Raw genomic sequence first — 20,343 nt, forward strand, 5'->3', positions numbered from 1 at the left:
ACTTCCACTTCCACGTACTTCAGTTCTTCCCTAAATAAATTTCACTAACATCCAAATCGTTTCAATTTTTTTTTTCCTTTTTTTCTTTTTTTTTTTTTGAGACAGTCTCTATCACCCAGGCTGGAGTGCAGTGGCGTGATCTCGGCTTACTGCAACCTCCATCTCCTTGGTTCAAGCAATTCTCCTGCCTCAGCCTCCCAAGTAGCTGGGACTACAGGCATATGCCATCGCACCCAGCTAATTTTTGTATTTTCAGTAATGACGGGGTTTCACTAGGTTGGCCAGACTGGTCTTGAACTCCTGAGCACAGGTGATCTGCCTGTCTTGGCAAAGTGCTGGGATTACAGGAGTGAGCCACCACATCTGGCCTACTTTCATTATTTCTAAGAAGCTAAACACACTTAAAAGAGGAGATTTTCTGTAATCCTAGCACTTTGTGTGGCCAAGGTGGGGGGGATCACTTGAGACCAGGTGTGAGCCACCGTGCCCAGCCAACTAAGGTCTATTTTTAAGGATGACCAGATGATCCTAAATTCCAAAACTAAATTATTTTAAAGGAAGACAAATAAACTGGCCAAGCATGGTGGTTCATGGCTGTAATCCCAACACTTTGGGAGGCTGAGGTGGGAGGATCGCTTGAGGTCAAGAGTTCAAGACCACCCTGGCCAACATGGCAAAACCCCTTCTCTACTAAAAAACACACGAAAAAATTAGCTGAACATGGTGGTGCATGCCTGTGGTCCTAGCTACTCGAGAGGCTGAGGCAGGATAATCGCTTGAACCTGGAAGGCGGAGTTTGCAGTGAGTTAAGATCACTGTACTCCAGCCTGGGCGGCAGAGCGAGATCTATCTCAAAAAAAAAAAAAAAAAAAAAAAAAGGCATACAAATAAACTACATAAATCCACACTCTAATTGTAAAGTAATCCATCAACCAATCTTTATTTTGCTATCTAGGACAACTAAAAGTCCTTAAGTTACCCACACCACAAGTCAAATATTTCCTTTTATCACCACTGATATACTTTTTATTTAACCTGACCTTTAAAGCGCCATAATCATCTGTACTTTGTAATCAAAGATAAAACTAAACATCACCTACTTGTGCACTACAGCTATTAGATCAGGAGTTGGCAACTTTTTCTGTAAAGGGTAAAACAGTAAATATCTTAGACTTTGAAGGCCAGGTACAGTGGCTCATGCCGGTAATCTCAATGCTTTGAGAGGCCAAGGTGGGAGGATTGCTTGAGGCAGGAGTTTGACACCAGCCTAGGCAACATAGCCATACACTATCTCTACAAAAAAATTTAAAAATTAGCTGGGTGTGGTGGCACATGCCTGTAGTCCTATCTACTTGTGAAGCTAAGATGGGAGGATCTCTTGAGCTCAGGAGTTCAAAGTTACAGTGAGTTATGATCATGCCACTGCACTCCAGCCTGTGTGACAAAATGAGACTCTACTAAAAAAAAAGAAAAAAAAGGCTTTGAGGGCCATATGGTCTCTGTTACAAAGTACTCAATGAGTACAGATGTGTTCCAATAAAACTTTATTTCTAAAACATTGGTCCAAGGGCTGTAGTTTACCAAATACTGTATCAGACTATATTATATGCAACCAAAAATAAACAGACCTATTCCCCCCTTTCCCATTGATAATGTTTTCACCATAAAATTAAACAATTACTTTCTAAAACACCACAAAATACATTTAACTAGCTTTCTTCTATTTTGTAATAGGCATTTATAGTGGGATAATGCTATCCCTATTGCCTCAAATGAGGAATAACAGCCAACTATGAGATTCCGGTTTAGGATTCAAATTTGAACCATACACACTGTATAGAAAGACTGAGCTAATAAATAAAAAGAAAGCATTTAGGTTCACATCCAGAATCTATTTGATCCCAGCAGAGGCAAAAGTGAGTTCACCGTATTGGAACATATCCACAACCTAGATTAAAATAACTCCCAGGGAAAATGAAACCGCCTTTGCAAAATTGTAACAGTAAGAGAAATCTAACATCGCTGACTCCATCTTGCTTCTAACCACATAAGCTAACTGTCCCTGCCCATATCTGGGCGTAAGCCAAGCTAACTATGGGAGGAATTTAGCTCATGGTTTAACGTTAAAACAAACATGATAACAGTCCCTTCAGGAAACTAATCCCCTGCTTGCTTGGGGATGAAACTGCCTTTATAAAACTAACAGATTGGCCATACAGTTAGAATTATGGTTCAGGGGTCATAAGATTTGTAACTTCCCCAATTGCTCCTACAGATAACATCACTATTGTAAAACCTAAGACTGGTGTTTGAGTATTTTTCAGACCTTGCATTCTGATGAATCAGATGGCACCACCTGGATTGGCAGCCTATAACAAGAAACCAGCTTGACTGGTCTTGTGACACCCCCAACCACCACCACCTAGTAACTGACTCAGTGCAAGAAGGCAGTTTCAACCCCCTATGATCTCATCCTTGACCCAACCAATCAGCACTCCCCAATCCCTAGCCCCCTGCCTGCCAAACTAACCTCAAAAAACCCTAGCCTCTAAATTCTTGGGGAGATAGACTTGAGAAATATCTCTCATTCTCATTGCTTGGCTTGCTCTGTGATTATTAAATTATTTCTCTGCTGCAACTCCTGCTGTTCTCAGTTTATTGGCTTTTCTGGGAAATGGGTAAGAAGAACCAGTTGGACAATTACAAAAACATCTACCCTTGAAGATGGGCTTTCAATAAAAAATTAAAAATCAAAGGAGAAAAAAAAGCCAAGGCCAGGTGCAGTGGCTCACACTTGTAATCCCAACACTTTGGGAGGCTGAGGTGGGAGGATCACTTGAGGCCAAGAATTCAAGACCAGCCTGGGCAACATAATGAGACCCTGTCTCTACCAAAAAAAAAAAAAAAAAAAATCAGTGGGCATGGCAGCATACACCTGTGATCCCAGATACTTGGGAGGCTGAGGCAGGAGGGTCACCTGAGCCCAGGAGGTCAAGGCCACAGTGAGCCATGATCACATCACCACACTCCAAACTAGGTGACAGAGCAAGACCCTGTCTCCAAGAAATAAATAAATAAACCATGAAGAAGTACCAGTAAACACAATTAATAGCAGGACTTATGATCTACACTCTAAGAGTTGCAACTAATCTGAAAAGGATTTAACAAAAAAAATTTTAAAGGTCAAGTTTTACTCAGCTCTTTGCAAGTATATTAGAAAAGTTGTAAGAAATTATAATTTTCTAGTAAAATATAATTTACAAAAATTGGCCTCAGAAGAAACAAAAACTTAAATAGACCAATTATCCTAGAAGAATAGGAAAAGTTTTCCAAGTACTTGGCACAGAATTTCACAGTGGAATTCTATCGAATATTTAAGAAATAAATCATTTTAATACCACCTAAGCTGTTTCAAAGCATAGAAGAAAAAAAAACTTCCTTTTTTTTTAGATAGGGTCTCTCACTATTTTGCCCAGGATAGCTCAAACTATCCAAGGTAGGCGGATCACTTGAGGCCAGGAGTTCGAACCAGCATGGGCAACATAGTGAGACTCCATCTCTACAAAAAAGTCAAAAAAATTAGCTGGGTATATTGTCGCGCACCTGTAGGCCTAGCTACTCAGGAGGCTGGGGCAGGAGGATCCCTTGAGCCAAGGAGCTGGAAGCACCAGGGAGCTATGATCATACTACTGCACTCCAGCCTGGGCAACAGAAAGAGACCCTGTCGTCTCTAAAAAATTTTTAAATAAAAATAAAAAAGAGGAAACATTAAAGCTTAAATGCATATATTAGAAAATATGAAATTTTAGGAAAAACTGAGATAAGAATAACATTCCAGATCCTAGAGAAAGAACAAAAAAATAGGCCCAAGAAAGTAGGCAAAAGAAAGTAACCGAAGATAGAATTAGAAAACAATGAACTATAAAATGCATACAAACAGTAGATATCAGTACAATCAAAGAGTAATTATTTGACTGTCAGGTTCTGCCCAGGGTAAAGCTATCAGCAGGTTTGGCAAATATACAAAGTCAAACTTCCCTAAGGCAGGTATAGGGGCAAAACCAAATACCCCTGCCTCCAGAATCCATTTTTTAAGCTTTCCATTTATCAGTAAACAACAGCTAGTTTAAAAAAGAAAGAAGGGGTATCCTTTGAAAGAAAACATAAATCTGTGTTAAGTGTGATTTTTTAAAATGGGGCCTCAGCCAGGTAGAGTTGTTCACACCTATAATCCCAGTACTTTGGGAAGCCAAGGTAGGAGGATCATGTAAGCCCAGGAGTTAGAGACCAGCCTGGGCAACATAGTGAGACCTCAACTCTACAAATAATTTTAAAAATTAGCCGGGCACGGTAGTATGCCAGTAGTCCCAGATACTCAGGAGGCTGAAGCAGGAAGATCTCCTGAGCCCAGGAGTTCAAGGATGCAGTGAGCCAAGATCGTGCCACTGCACTCCAGACTAGGTGACAGAGTGAGGTCTATCTCAAAATCAAAACAAAATTAAATTTAAAAATATAATTGCTTCTTTCACAGTAACACTTAGCTTAAAACACAAACACATTGCACCAAGCTGTACAAAAATATTTTCTTTCTTTATTCTATAAGTTTTATCTATTAATTTTTTTTTTACTCTTTAAACATTTATGTTAAAAACTAAGACACAAACACACACATTAGCCTAGGCCTATAGAGGGTCAGGATCATGATATCTCTGTCACCTATCTCCACATCTTGTCTCACCAGAAGGTCTTCAGGGACAATAACACATATGGAGCTATCATATCCTATGATAACAATGCCTTCTTCTGGAATATCTCCTAAAGGGCCTGCCTGAGATGGTTTTGTAGTTAACTTTTTTTTTTTTTAATAAATAGGAGTACACTCTAAAATAACAATTAAAAGTATAATGTAGTATATATATAAACCATTAACATAGTCAATTATTATCTTTATCAAGTATTACATTCTGTACATAATTATATGTGCTATACTTTATACAACTGGCACTGTGGTAGGATTATTAGCACCCACAATACCACCGTCACAGGTAATACATTGCACTACGATGTTACAACAGGTACACAATGTCACTAGGCCACAGGAATTTTCCATCTCTATTATAACCTTATAGGACCACCATTTTATATGCAGTCCATCATTGTCTGAAATGTCATTATGACTTGTATATACAGGATCTATATGAGAAAAACCACAAAACTCTGATGAAAGACATCAAAGAAGAACTAAATAAAATGGAGAGATATTTCACATTCACGGATAGGAAGACTCAATGTGTGTGTGTGTGTGTGTGTGTGTATGTGTGTGTGTGTTTTTGGTAGAGACCTTGTGTCTACAAAAAAATACAAAAATTAGCCAAGCACGCTAATGCACACTTGTACTCTCAGCTACTCAGGAGGCTGAGGTGGGAGGATCACTTGAGCTTGGTAATTCAAGGCTTCTGTGAGCCATGACCACACCACTGCACTCCAGCCTGAGAGACAGAGTGAGACCCTGTCACACACACACAAAAAAGAAAACAACCTGATTAAAAAATTGAACAGATATCTCACCAAATAAGATATACAGATGGCAAGTAAGTATTTGAAAAAATATTCAACATCATATGTTGTGTTAGGCCATTCTTGCGTTGCTATAAAGAAATATCTGAGATCAAGTAATTTATAAAGAAAAGAGGTTTAATTGGCTCACGGTTCTGGAAGCTGTATATGAAACACAGTGCCAGCATCCACTTCTGGTGAGGGCCTCTGGAAGCTTACAATCATGGAGGAAGGTGACGGGGTGGGGGCAGCATGTCACATGGGGAGAGTGAGATCAAGAGACAGGGAGGAGCGGGAGGTCCCAGATTCTTTTAAACAGCCAGATGTCACATGAACAAACTGAGCAAGAACTCACTTATCACCAGCGGGATGGTACTAAACCATTCATGAGGGATCTACTTCCATGATCCAATCACTTCCCACTAGGCCCCAACTTCAACATTGGGAATCACATTTCAACATGAGATTTGGAGGGAACAAACATCCAAACTATATCATATGCCATTAGATATTTGAAAATTAAAATAACAATGAGATACTACTATATACCAATTAGAATGGCCAAAATCCAAAACACTGACATCAAATACTGACAAGGATATGGACCGACAGGAACTCTTTACTCATTCCTGGTTGAAATGCAAAATGGGGCAGGGCGCGGTGGCTCACGCCTGCAATCCTAGCACTGTGGAGGCTGAGGCAGGTGGATCACAAAGTCAGGAGTTCAAGACCAGCCTGGCCAAGATGGTGAAACCCCATGTCTACTAAAAATACAAAAATTAGCTGGGCGTGGTGGTGGACATCTGTAATCCCAGCTACTTGGGAAGCTGAGGGAGGGAATTGCTTGAACCCGGAAGGCAGAGGTTGCAGTGAGCCGAGATCACACCAATGCACCCCAGCCTGGGTGACAGAGCGAGACTCAGTCTCAAAAAAAAAAAAAAAAAAGGAATGCAAAATGGTACTGCCACTTTGGAAGAGTGTGGCAGTTTTTTATAAAACTAAACATATTTTTACCATACAATCCACCAATTGCACTCTGTGATATTTACCCAAATGAACTGAAAACTGACGTCCACAAAAAAACCCCACACATGCGTGTTGACAGCAGCTTTATTCATAATTGTCAACATATTGAAGCAACCAAGATGTCCTTCAATAGGTGAGCAGATAAGCTGTGGCAGATTGAGACAATGGGATATTATTCAGTGCTAAACAGGAATGAGCTATTAAGCCATGAAAAAGCATGGAGGATAAACAAATACATAAATCAATTAATTAATTTCATGCTATCAAGAGTGTGGTGATGCATAATTTCTTAAGAGATTGCTACATTATTATATCCAGGTGTTTCTTTAACCACTGACACCCATTTTACAAGTTTTGATGCACATGTACAGGTGCCTGGAAGTAATTTTAAGACATCTCAATTTCAAAATAGTGAAAGTGTTAGAAATGATGAAATGTAGTAGACAGTTTTTTATGCTTAACTCATCTTGAGTTTATTTCAGTGTTTGAAATTAGGTATAAACATTTAATTTTATCTTTTTTCAGATAGTTAATTGTCTAAATACAATTTTTTAATTAGTTTACTCTCCCCCCAGTGGGTTGAAATTTCATTTTTATCCTTGAATTCTGGTGTGATTAACATTTAAATAGACAGAACAATGGAATAAAACAGAAAATCCAGAAGTAGGCTCAAATATATATGCCAATTTAGTGTATGATAGAGATATTTTCTTAAACTAGTAAGGAAAAGATGAACTAGTCAAAAGACGTTAACATAACTAGGTAGTCATCTGAAGAGCAAATAGAATTGGATCAATGTTTTATACCTTATACTAGGATAAATTCCGAATGGATCAAAAATTTAAATATGAAAATTAAAATTATAAAAGTTCTATAGCAGAAAATGGAAGAATTAATTTTTTAAAATTAATAGGCTGGGCACAGTGGCTCATGCCTGTAATCCCAGCACTTTGGGAGGCCAGGGCGGGTGGATCACCTGAGGTCAGGAGTTCAAGACCAGCCTGACCAATATGGTGAAACCCCGTCTCTAGTAAAAATACAAAAATTAGCTGGGCGTGGTGGCATGAGCCTGAAATCTCAGCTACTTGGGAGGTTGAGGCAGGAGAATTGCTTAAACCCGGGAGGTCGAGGCTGCAGTGAGCCGAGATCGCGCCACTGCACTCTACCCTGGGCAACAAAACGAGACTCACAAAACCCACAACTATGCTGCATCGAGTCCATAAAGGCCTCTTAAATAAAAAATTAAACTTCTAAGTAATGTGAATTGTCATAGTTTAATTGGCAAGAAGTACATCTTATAATCAATGGCATCTTATATTCAATGAAATCTACCATAAAAGCATGAGGAAAACAATATTTTCAAAACCTCTTAGGCTATATGCAAAATCCACAAGTTGTAAATGAAAAGACTGATAGGTTTATTTTGTATTTATTTATTTATTTTTCTTTTTTTAGAGACGGGGTCTCACTGTTGCCTAGGCTGGTCTTGAACTCTTGGGCTCAAGCAATCCTCCTGCCTTAGCTTCCCAAAGTGCTGGGGTTACAGGTGTAAGCCACCACTGCCAAGCCGAGGTTTAACTACATAAAAACTAAAATGATAAAAGATGAGCAGGGAGAAAATACTTGCAACATACGTAATAAAGAATTACTATCAGGCAGGCGTCAGATGTCCCCAGCACACTGGAGTCTGGGGTTTGGTGCTGATGGTGCCTCATCAGCATGGACAAACACTGCCTTACAGCTGGACTTTAGTGTTGGGAGCTGTTAATTATTCTAAAGTTCCATAGACTCATGATTTTATAGTTAGAGTTTATATCTACTTGTGTTTTTTTTGTTTTTTTTTTGAGACGGAGTCTCGCTCTGTCGCCCAGACTGGAGTGCAGTGGCGCAATCTCGGCTCACTGCAAGCTCCGCCTCCCAGGTTCACGCCATTCTCCTGCCTCAGCCTCTCCGAGTAGTTGGGACTACAGGCGCCCGCCACCACGCCCGGCTAATTTTTTTGTATTTTTAGTAGAGACGGGGTTTCACCGTGGTCTCGATCTCCTGACCTCGTGATCCGCCCGCCTCGGCCTCCCAAAGTGCTGGGATTACAAGCGTGAGCCACCGCGCCCGGCCTCTACTTGTGTTTTTAAAGGAAGAACCCAGTGCCAAATTATTTTGAAGTGGGAGTGGGCTGGACCGGAGTCTTCCTGTGCCCTTTTCATGCTGTGTTTGAGGATGTGTCCATTGCTACATCCATGTAACTCATCTGGGGCAGGGGACGGCAAACCGTCTAAGATTTTTCAGGGGTAAAGTTAAGCAGAAGTATGTGTAAATATGAGTGCAAAAGTGTAGCTGAGCCATATTTGCCCTTGATTTGATTTGGGAAGCCTGAGGGAGGCAGCATTCTTAGCCACGTGCTGCCTGCCCAGCACAAGGTAGGGTGGTAACTGGGGTGGTGAAGGGGCAGCTCTGTAGAGCATGGTCTGCCTTAGGGCCTGAATTGTCCTCGAAGCACATGCACTGTGGAAATTGTTCACATGAGCCAGAGCCATCACTCTTTAGGATTCTATTGGCAGCACCTGAACTGGCTTGACATTTGTGGAGGTGGTGTTTCTTTGAAGCACGAACCTTTGTTTTATAATAAGTAAAATCTTTATTTGGTGGCCGGGAGTAGTGGCTCACACCTGTAATCTCAGCACTTTGGGAGGCCAAGGCAGGCAGATCACCTGAGGTCAGGAGTTCAAGACCAGCCTGGGCAACATGGTGAAACCCTGTCTCTACAAAAATATAAAAATTAGCCAGGCATGATGGCGGGTGCCTGTAATCCCAGCTACTCAGGAGGCTGAGGCAGGAGAATCACTTGAATCCAGGAGGCAGAGGCTGTAGTGAGCCAAGATCACACCACTGCACTCCAGCCTGGGAGACAGACCAAGACTCCGTCTTAAAAAAAAAAAAAATTTATTTGGTATAATTTAATATAGTTTAGAAGCTATCTAATCTGGTTTTTTTTGGAGGGGCAAACTCTTTCGAAAATTAAGTTTTGCTTTTAATTAAAAATTAAGTCTTAGTTAAAACTCAGGCTGCACAAAATTCTTCAGTTACTTCCCATTACTTTATCAGTAATATTCACCACATTTTCCTAGATGTTTATTGATTACAGTGTTGGGATCAAATTCTGCATTAAATGTATACAAATATATTGGACAGGCTTTGTGTTTTTCACTGTGAAATGCAATGGTAGCTTGAATAAGAAAGTATCTAGAAGCCAAATTAACATAATAATGACTTCAAAAAAAGAATTACTATCAGGATATGTAAAGAACTACAAAAAAAATCAACACAACAGAAGAAGGCAGGTAAGAATATAAGTGAACAAGTTTTATAAATGACCAATAAACAAAAGGACTTCACTAACAATCAGAGTACAAAAATTAAAATGAATTAACAACTCAGGAAGTTGAAGCAGGAAGATTGCTTGAGGCTAGGAGTTTGACCAGCCTAGGCAACACAGAGAGGGACCCCATCTTAAGAAAAACCCTGGGCACGGTGGCTAATGCCTATAATCCCAGCATTTTGGACTTTGGGAGGCAGGGGCAGGAGGATTGCCCAGGCCCAGGAGTTCAAGACAAGGCTGGGCAACATAGCGAGACCCTGTCTCAAAAAAAGAAGAAAAAAAAGCCGAGTGCAGTGGCTCATGCCTATAATGCCAGCACTTTGGGAGACTGAAGCAGGAGGATCATTCGAGTCCAGAAATTCAAGATCAGCCTGGGCAACAGAGCAAGACTCAGCCAGGCGGGTGGCTCACGCCTGTAATCCCAGCACTTTGGGAGGCCGAGGCGGGCGGATCACGAGGTCAGGAGATCAAGACCATCCTGGCTAACACAGTGAAACCCCGTCTCTACTAAAAGTACAAAAAATTAGCCAGGCATGGTGGCAGGGGCCTGTAGTCTCAGCTACTCGGGAGGCTGAGGCAGGAGAATGGTGTGAACCCGGGAGGCGGAGCTTGCAGTGAGCTGAGATCGCGCCACTGCACTCCAGCCTGGGCGACAGAGCGAGACTCCGTCTCAAAAAAAAAAAAAAAATAGAGCAAGACTCCATCTGTACAAAACACTTTAAAATTAGCTGACGTGACAGTAACATGCCTGTAATCCCAGCTACTTAGGAGGCTGGGATGGGAGAGTCACTTGAGTCCAGGAGGATGCAGTCAGCTATGATCACGCCACTGCACTGCAGCCTGGATGACAGTGAGACCCTGTCTCTAAGAAAAAAAAAAGAGGCTGGACACGGTGGTGTATACCTGTAATCCCAGCACTTTGGGAGGCAGAGGCAGGCTGATCACTCGAGCCTAGGAGTTCAAGCCCAGCCTAGGCAACATGGTGAAACCACAACTCTACAAAAAAATAACAAAAATTAGCCAGGCATGATGGTGTGTGTCTGTAGTCCCAGCTACTCAGGAGACTGAAGTGGGAGGATCACTTGAGTCTGGGAGGTCAAGGCTGCAGTGAGATAGCACCACTGCACTCCAGCCTAGGTAACAGAATGAGATCCTGTCTCAAAAAAACAAACAAACAAAAAGAGAGAGAGAGAGAGATCAACCCTCGCTAACATGGTTAATTGACTGTGACATGAAGGGTGCCAAAACCATTCAATGGGGAAAGGACAGTCTTTTCAACAAACAGTGCTTGTAAAACTTGGTATCCACAAGCAAAAGAAGGAAATTGGACCCTTACTTTATACCATATTGAAAAATTAACTTAAAATTATCAATAACCTAAATGTAAGAGCTAAAACTATAAAACTCTTAGAAGAAAAACATTGTGGAAAATCTTAATGATATTGGATTTGGTGATGATTCCTTGGATTGACACAAAAAGCAAAAGGTAACAAAAGAAAAAATTAATTTGACTTAATCAGAATTTAAAATTTCTGTGCAAAAAAGGACACCATCATGGGAGTGAAAAGACAAATTACAAATTGTGAGAAAATATTTGCAAATCATATATCTGGTAAGGGATAAATATTCCCTATATATAAAATATATAAATACAATGTAATTCAAAAATGAGCAAAGGATTCAAATATACATTTCTCCAAGAAGATATACAAAAAAGGTCAATAAGCACATGAAAAGATGCTCAATATCACTAGTCGTTTAGAAAAATGCAAATCAAAACCACAATGAGATACCACTTTTCACATCAAATAGGATGATTACCATGAAAAAGAAAATAAGTGCCAGTGAGCACCTGGGGAAACTGGAACTCTTACGTATTGCTGATAGAACTGTAAAATGGCACAGCCACTACGGAAAACAGTCTGGTGGGTCCTCAAAAAGTTAAACATAGATTGACTAAGTGAAATAAGGCAGTCAAAAAAAAACAAATACTGTATGTTTTCACTTACATAAGATATCTAGGGTAGTCAAACTCTTAGAAATAAAGTAGGATAGTGGTTGCCAGGCGTTGGGGGGAATGGAGAAATGGGGAGTTGTTTAATGGGTACAGAGTTTCAGTTTTGCAAAATGAAAAAGTTCTGGAGTTTGGAGGCACAACCACGTGTACATACTTAACAGTTGTGTTAAGTATGTACTTAACATAATTAAAAACTTTTAAGATATTAAGAAAAAATTTTTATTTTTTTTTTTATTTTTCTCCCCCCAGAGACAGAGTTTCGTCATGTTGCCCAGGCTGGTCTCAAACTCCTGGGCTCAGGCAATCCTCCCGTCTTGGCCTCTCAAAGTGCTGGCACGGGCATGAACCACAATGCCCAGCCAAAATGATAAATTTTGTATGTATTTTACCATAATCTTTTCTTAAAATTAAACATAGAATTACCATATGGCTCAGCAATTCTATTTACAGCTAAATACCCAAAAGAATTGCAAGCAAAGAACCAAACAGATACTTGTATATCAATATTCATAGCAGCATTAGTCACAATAGCCAAAAGGTGGAAACAACCCAACCATCGACAGATAAAATATGACAGATACATACAATGCAATATTAGCCATAAAAAGGAATGAAATTCTGATATATGCTACAACATGAATAACCCTGAAAACATTATGCTAAGTGAATTAACTCTAACACAAATGGATAAATATTATATTAATCCACTTATATAAGGTACCTAGAATAAGCAAATTCATAAAAACAGAAAGTAGAAGATATTAGTGGGTGGGAGTGAAACTGCCCCCCACAGGGTTCACAAGAAGTGCATGCCAGGTTCTGGACAGAAATATAGTTATAATTAAGCATTAATCAGGCCGCACTTTGGCCCACTTCCTAGTTGCTAAAAGTCATATAGCACTAGATACTATTTGCATCCCTATTGTTCCTACAGAATAGGATTTCTGACATTAGGGTCATAAAACTTTAAGATTTTTATTTCCATTCCCATCTTTCCTATAACAGGATCTCTGACATTATAATCATAAGGCTTTTGTTTAAGGATTGCTTAATATGTTTTTCAGACCCCTGAATTCCAGCAACCAGTTTGAAGACCCCCACAGAGGAACAGGATCTGCAAGAGAATACAGCTTCTTCATCTCCCTGTCCCATGACTTCACCCTGTACTCTTTAACAAATAAACAATTGCTTGGCCGGGCGCGGTGGCTCACGCTTGTAATCCCAGCACTTTGGGAGGCCGAGGCGGGCGGATCACGAGGTCAGGAGATCGAGACCACGGTGAAACCCCGTCTCTACTAAAAATACAAAAAAATTAGCCGGGCGTGGTGGCGGGCGCCTGTAGTCCCAACTACTCGGAGAGGCTGAGGCAGGAGAATGGCGTGAACCGGGGAGGCGGAGCTTGCAGTGAGCCGAGATTGTGCCACTGCACTCCAGCCTGGGCGACAGAGCGAGACTCCATCTCAAAAAAAAAAAAAAAATAAAAAAATAAACAATTGCCACATTTCGGCCCACTTCAAAACCCTTAAAAAACCTTAGCCCCAGTCTCCTGGGAAGATGAATTTGAGGTTTTCCTCCATCTCCTCATTCGGCGGCCCTATGATTAAACCTTTATCTGCTGCAACCTGGTGTCTCAGCTTATTGACTTGCTGTGTGCATTGGGCAATGAACCTATTTACAGCTACAGAAGGGAGAATTAGTGAGTTAATATTTCATGGATACAGAGATTCTGTTTAGGATGATGAGAAAGTTCCGGAAAAGGATAATGAAGATGGTTGTACAACATTGTAAATGTAATTAACGACACTGAATTGTACACTTAAAAAATGGCTAAGATGGTAAATTTATGTTATATATATTTTACTGCAATAAAAAGTATTTTAGAGAAAGACACACTAGAAAGAAAGAAGCTGGAAATGGTACATAGAGACAATTCTATGGAGTTGTTTTGGTCCAAAAAAAAAAAAAACAAGACATGGGAAAGTATACATATTAATAAAAGAAACAATAGGGGCTGGGTGTGGTGGCTCTTACCTGTAATCCCAACACTTTGGGAGGCCAAGGCAGACTGATCACTTGAGCCCAGGAGTTCAAGAACAGCCTGGGCAACAAGGTGAAACCCCAACTCTCCAAAAAATACAAAAATTAGCTGGGCATGGTGTCATGCACCTGTAGTCCCAGTTACTCTGGAGGCTGAGGTGGAGGGATCATCTGAGCCCAGGGAGGTCAAGACTGCAGTAAGCCATGATCACACGACACTGCACTCTAGCCTGAGTGACAGAACGAAACCCTGTCTCAAAAAATAAAATAAAATAATAGAATAAAATAGGTCAGGCACGGTGGCTCATGTCTGTAATCCCAGCACTTTGGGAGGCTGAGGTGGGCGGATCACTTAAGGTCAGGAGTTCAAGACCAGCCTGGCCAAAATGGTGAAACTCTGTCTCTACTAAAAATATAAAAATTAGCCAGGTGTGGTGGCGGGCACCTGTAATCCCAGCTACTAGGGAGGCTGAGGCAAGAGAATTCCTTAAACCCGGGAAGCAGAGGTTGCAGTGAGCCAAGATTGTGCCACTGCACCCCAGCCTGGGTGACAGAGTGAGACTCCATCTCAAAAAAAATAAAAATAAAATAAAGGGGAAATAACAGAGCCAAAATGTTTGTCTTTTTTTCCTTAAAAGAATTTTTTTAACATGTTAATGGTAATACTTAGCAGTGAAAATACAACGTAGAAAAGAGAGGGGAGAATTTCTTAGGCAATGCCTATTAGTAGGCAAGTGGAAATGGAACGTACAATATAAACAGAAATAATGGACTTAGGAGCATGGGTAGTACATCCATAGTACAAGGTATAAAGGCCAAGTAACTGGGTAAAGATGTGTGTTGATAGCTATTGGTAGTAATGGGAGTCTGCAGAAGTTCTCTTCAGCTTGCTTCAATTTTCTCAGTGAATTCGGAAGCAATTCATTAATTACTGACAATGAGGACTAGAGAGGAAATACTGGGATTTGATGAGAGAAGAAAAGGTACAAAATACTCTCTTGAGGGAGTGAGTGAACTAGGGAAATATGATTGCTTAGGAGCATTATGGGCTCATATTTTTTTGAGACAGGGCCTTGCTATGTTGCCCAGGTTGCTCTCAAACTCACAGCCTCAAGCAGCCTCCTGAGTAGCTCGGGCTACAGGTGCATGCCATTGTACCCAGCTATCAATTTTACTGAAGATAAGCAAACAAAAACTATATATGTGGGTGTGCATATATATAATTTTAATATATGTATATAAGGTGTGTGCCTAATATATGTATACACACAGAAAGAGTCCAGAAGTATACATACTGAATTGTTAACAGTGGTTATTACTGGAGAATGTATGTGTGAATGCATACACACATGTGTGGCTGGGGGTAGAGGTGAGGTGGAAGAGACTCCTATGTTATTTGAATTTTTAACCAGCACATTATTTTTGGGATTCAAACAAAATATCTTAATATAAGTTAATAAATAGCTTGAAAGGAGAATTTAGAACAGTGTTCAAGATCCACAGCACCTTTATTAGGCAAATCCTACATCCTAATTAAACACAACTATCAACCTGCAGTAAATGTGACCACAGCAAGACAATATGAGAAAAGCTGAAGAATCACTCACCTTGAACACTTCAGAAAAGAAGCCAGACCCTATTTTTTCACAGGTGAAATCATCCAAACGCGTCAGTCGGGAAAAGGCACTTATAAGAGCTCGATACGAAGATGGCCAAACTCTTCCCACCTGGCTCACATTTCCATCTCCTCCACCACCTCCTTCAAACTCTTCAAGACGCTCCACACGTGGGGGAAATCCTGCAATTGAATTCCGTTTGCTCCGATCCATAGTCTAAATAATCACTTTTTTCTTCTTTTAAGAAGGAACTCCACACATAAATTTTTGTTGAATTTTACTTCTCTTCTGGTTTGACACTAAAGAGATCAAAAAAATTTCCACTGAAATCTTTAATGAATAAATACATGCAAAGCAATAAATACTCAATGCAAAAATATTTCCTTTCACATTCTAGTTCCTGGTTTTCAGATTTAAAAAATGCTTTATGTCTTTACCCTCAAATAACACTGATATATTTAAAGCCCAAGATATAATCAGTCTTTACCATGAGTAGAGTATCATGAAGATCACCAATTACATTCTAAGTAACAAAATAACAATGATCATATCTACCATTCATTGAGCACCTACTTTCCAGGAAACATAGTATAAGAGCTTGACATACATCATGTCATTTGATTCTCAGATAATCCATGATATAAGGATTATTATGTTCATTTCACAGAGGGATCAAGAAATCAGTCACTGAAAGGCAGAGATAAAATTAAAATGGAAGCTGGGTGCAGTGGCTCACGCCTATAATCCCAGCACTTTGGGAGGCCAAGGCAGGCGGATCACTTGAGGTCAGGAGTTTGAGACCAGCCTGGCCAACGTGGTGAAGCCCCATCTTTACTAAAAATACAAAAATTAGCCAGGCATGGTGGCAAGCACCTATAATCTCAGCTACTCAGGAGACTGAAGTAGGAGAATCACTTGAACCCAGGAGGCAGGGGTTGCAGTGAGCCGAGATCGTGCCACTGCACTCCAGCCTGGGCAACAGAGTGAGACACTGTCTCAGACAAAAAAAAAAAAGTGCAAAGCCTGTCTGATTCAAAAGCCTGTGCTTCTTTCTACCAATACACTTTATAGCCTCATATATTTTCTTTATTTCAAAAATTAATTCCAAATATATAAAACAAACATTACAAGGAGACTTCAAAATTATGTATTATATAATTTTTAAAAAAGAAAACTATATTCAAAAGCAATCTAAAAATTCACTGTTGATGAAAAAGCACAGTCCAGTAGAAGTAACTATAGAAGGCTCCATCCCATCTGGTACATAACTAAGAATAAAAGCACAAGCCTACTTTTTCTTTTAGCCTGTCTCTCCCTATTTCTGCTTTTTTCCATGAGACTCAATTGTAAGGGTTCTATGCAAAATACAACATTGTGACTCCTCAATTAGTGAAATGCTTTCATAAAGGAGGTGGATACCTACTCAGTTTACCACCACCACTTCTAACCAGCTCTGCAACTCAAAGAAAAGTGGCAGGAATCCCAGGGCCATCTTAGCAACATGAGTCTGCCTCCTTACCCATTGCCAGAAGTCAGCACTGTACCCAGTGTGTACAACCACAGTTTCTTTCCTGGCAATGTGCAATTGGAATTAAGATAGTCCAGTCTCAATATGGCGGCTTTCTAAAATAGAAGTCATGTAAACTCAGGAGCTGCTGGCCAGGGCCATTTTCTATAATATAGCCTGGAAGCCAGAAGAAGTCAAGAGATTGAGGCCAATTTTCAAAGAAAAAAAAAAGGGAACTTTTTGAACTCCCTGTTCTGCTCTAATCCCCAATTCTTAAGGCCTAGCTGCATCCTGAGGTTCCATGCGATCTCCCTGAATCTAGTTAATCTAGTTCTACCACAATCTTCAAAGAAGGAAGAATACTCTGAGTTCCCAAATAACAAAACATTTAAGTACCTCTATTGAACCTATGCCAAAATGTGGCATCAGCACCACCAGACCAAATATTTATATCCACAAGAACAAAAATTTAGGGTTAGCTGGCCACAGTAGCTTAAACCTGTAATCCTAACACTTCAGGAGGCCAAGGCAAGAGGATCACTTGAGTTCAGGAGTTTGAGACCAGTCAGGGCAACACAGTGAGACCTCGTCTATATGAAAAAATGTAAAAATTAGCCAGGCACGATGGTACACGCCTGTAGTCCCAGCTACACAGGTGGCCGAGGCAGGAGGATTGCCTGAGCCCAGGAGTTTGAGGCTGCAGTGAGCTGTGATAGCACCACTGCACTCCAGCCTGGGCAACAGGGCAAGACCTTGTCTCAAAAAAATTTAGGGTTATAAGACAAAAAATTTGCAGCCACAAAAAAGAATGAAATCATGTACTTTGCAGCAATATGGATGCAGCTGGAAGCCAGTATTCTAAATGAACTAACGCAGAGACAGAAAACCAAATATCGCATGTTCTCACTTATAACTAGGAGCTAAATCTTGGGTTCACGCGAACATAAAGATGGGAACAACAGACACTGGAGGCCCCAAAATGAGAGAGACAGGCAGGGGCTGAAAAACCTCCTATTGGGTACTATGTTCACTATTTTGGTGGTGGGATCAATAGAAGCCCAAACCTCAGCACCACACAATATACCCTTGTAACAAACCTGCATACATACCTCCTGAATCTAAAATATAAATGGAATTTTAAAAATAAAATAGAGGCTAGGCACGGTGACTCATACCTGTAAAATCCCAGCACTTTGGGAGGCCAAGGCAGGCAGATCACCTGAGGTCATGAGTTCAAGACCAGCTCGGCCAACATGGCAAAACCCTCTTTCTACTAAAAAAAAAATACAAAAAAATTAGCTGGGCGTTGTGGTGGTCACCTGTAATCCCAGCTACTTGAGAGGCTGAGGCAGGAGAATTGCTTGAACCCAGGAGGCGGAGGTTGCACTGAGCCGAGATCATGCCATTGTACTCCAGCCTAGGCAACAAGAGCAAAATTCTGTCTCGAAGTAAATAAATTAAATAATAAAAATAAAATAAAATAGGGTTGGGTGCAGGGGCTCATTCCTGTAATCCAAGCCCAGGCTGGAGTGCAATGGTGCTATCACAGCTCACTGCAGCCTTAAACTCCTGGGCTCAGGCAATCCTCCTGCCTCAGCCACCTGTGTAGCTGGGACTACAGGCATGTGCCATCATGCCTGCCAGTTCAAGACCAGACTGGGCAACACAGCAAGACCCCCATCATTAAAAAATAATAATAATTTTAAAAACCAAATTTTCTTAATTTTAGAGCCAGTAGAAAACATCAACTTCAGTCATTCATTTTATATTTGAAGAAACATAAGGCCCAGAAAGTGGAAATGCTAGAAGTTAATGCTATAACCTATTTACTAGCAAAGCTAGACTTGAAACCAAGGAGCCAAGGGTAGTGCATTTCTCAAAGTATGTCTGTTGATAATGTGCTTCAAACTACCTGAGGAGCTTGTTTAAAACCCAGAGTCATGGGTCATAACAGCTTTTTTTTTTTTTTTGAAACATAAGGTTTCACTATATTGCCCAGGCTGGTCTTGAACTCTTGGTCTCAAGTGATCCTCCCACCTCAGCCTCCCAAAGTGCTAAGATTACAGGTGTGAACTGCACCTGGCCACTGTGTTTTTTTTTCAAACATCAGGAATTTTAAAAGCATTTCTTCATTTAATCTCAAAATGTGGCCAGGCACGGTGGCTCACACCTGTAATCCCAGCACTTTGAGAATCCCTTGAACCCGAGAGGCAGAGATTGCAGTGAGCTCAGTTTACACCACTACACTCCAGCCTGGGTGACAGAGTGAGACTCTGTCTCAAAAAAAAAAAAAAAAAAAAAAACAGCAAGATAGGTCTGATCTCCATTTTACAGAAAAAGAAATATAGGCTCAGAAGATGAAGTAACTTGCCTAAGGATACAGAGCTAGTAGAACCAGAACTGGAACCAAGTTCTATCCAGCACCAAAGCTCAAACTTCTTCCATTTCACTATTACTTAGCTCAGTATTTTTCCACTATGAGAGCTGTAGGAGTTAAGTTAGTTATCTGGGTAGAAAAAAGAACAGAGACTTTAGTGCAGAGGAAGGCTAGGCTGATTATAATTTGAACAGAGACAGAAAAGAAAAAAGAAACTTTAGAAAAATAAAAGATATTAAAGTAATTTACAAAACATATGTAAAGTACATAAAACATCATTGACTATATGAAAATACAGTTGTCTGCTAAACTGAACAATTTGATGTTTGCCATCAACTGACTTTTTCATTTTTGAGATATAAACTCTTTTTAATTTTTATGTGTACATAGTAGGCATAGACATTTACAGGATACATGAGATATTTTGATACAGGCATACAATATGTAATAATCACATCAGGGTAAATGAGGTATCCATCACCTCAAGCATTCATCATTTCTTTGTGTTACAAACATTCCAACCGTCCTCTCCCAGTTATTCTAAAATATACAATGAATTATTGCGACCGTAGTCATTCTGTTGTGCTATCAAATATTAAATCTTATTCATTCTATCTAACTATATTATTGTACCTATTAACCATCCCATTTCCCACTCAACACCCCCAACACACTACCCTTCCCACCCTCTGGTAAACCATCATTCTATTCTATATCTCCATGAGTTCAATTGTCTTAATATTTAGCTTTAGCAATGAGTAAGAACATGCAAAGTTTGTCTTTCTGTGCCTGACTTATTTCACTTAACATGATGTCCTCAAGTTCCATCCA

General features: G+C 40.2%; 1 protein-coding gene across 4 annotated transcripts in view; it reads right to left on the reverse strand.

Annotated features, from left to right (window-relative positions):
• The window catches only part of TESK2 (testis associated actin remodelling kinase 2), a 148,638-nt gene that overhangs the window by 100,745 nt on the left and 27,550 nt on the right, over positions 1 to 20,343 (reverse strand). For 3 of the 4 annotated variants that reach the window (XM_032160641.2, XM_032160643.2, XM_058442323.1), the window contains one exon: positions 15,620 to 15,927. In XM_032160641.2, coding sequence (XP_032016532.1) covers positions 15,620 to 15,841 — 222 coding nt within the window. In that variant the 5' untranslated portion in view covers positions 15,842 to 15,927. Of the gene's footprint in view, positions 1 to 15,619; positions 15,928 to 18,310; positions 18,327 to 20,343 lie in introns of those variants that run through there. The other variant, XM_058442324.1, reaches the window with a different exon arrangement.

The sequence above is a fragment of the Hylobates moloch genome, unplaced genomic scaffold, assembly GCF_009828535.3.
Source record: "Hylobates moloch isolate HMO894 unplaced genomic scaffold, HMol_V3 SCAFFOLD_8, whole genome shotgun sequence".
NCBI lineage: Eukaryota > Metazoa > Chordata > Mammalia > Primates > Hylobatidae > Hylobates > Hylobates moloch.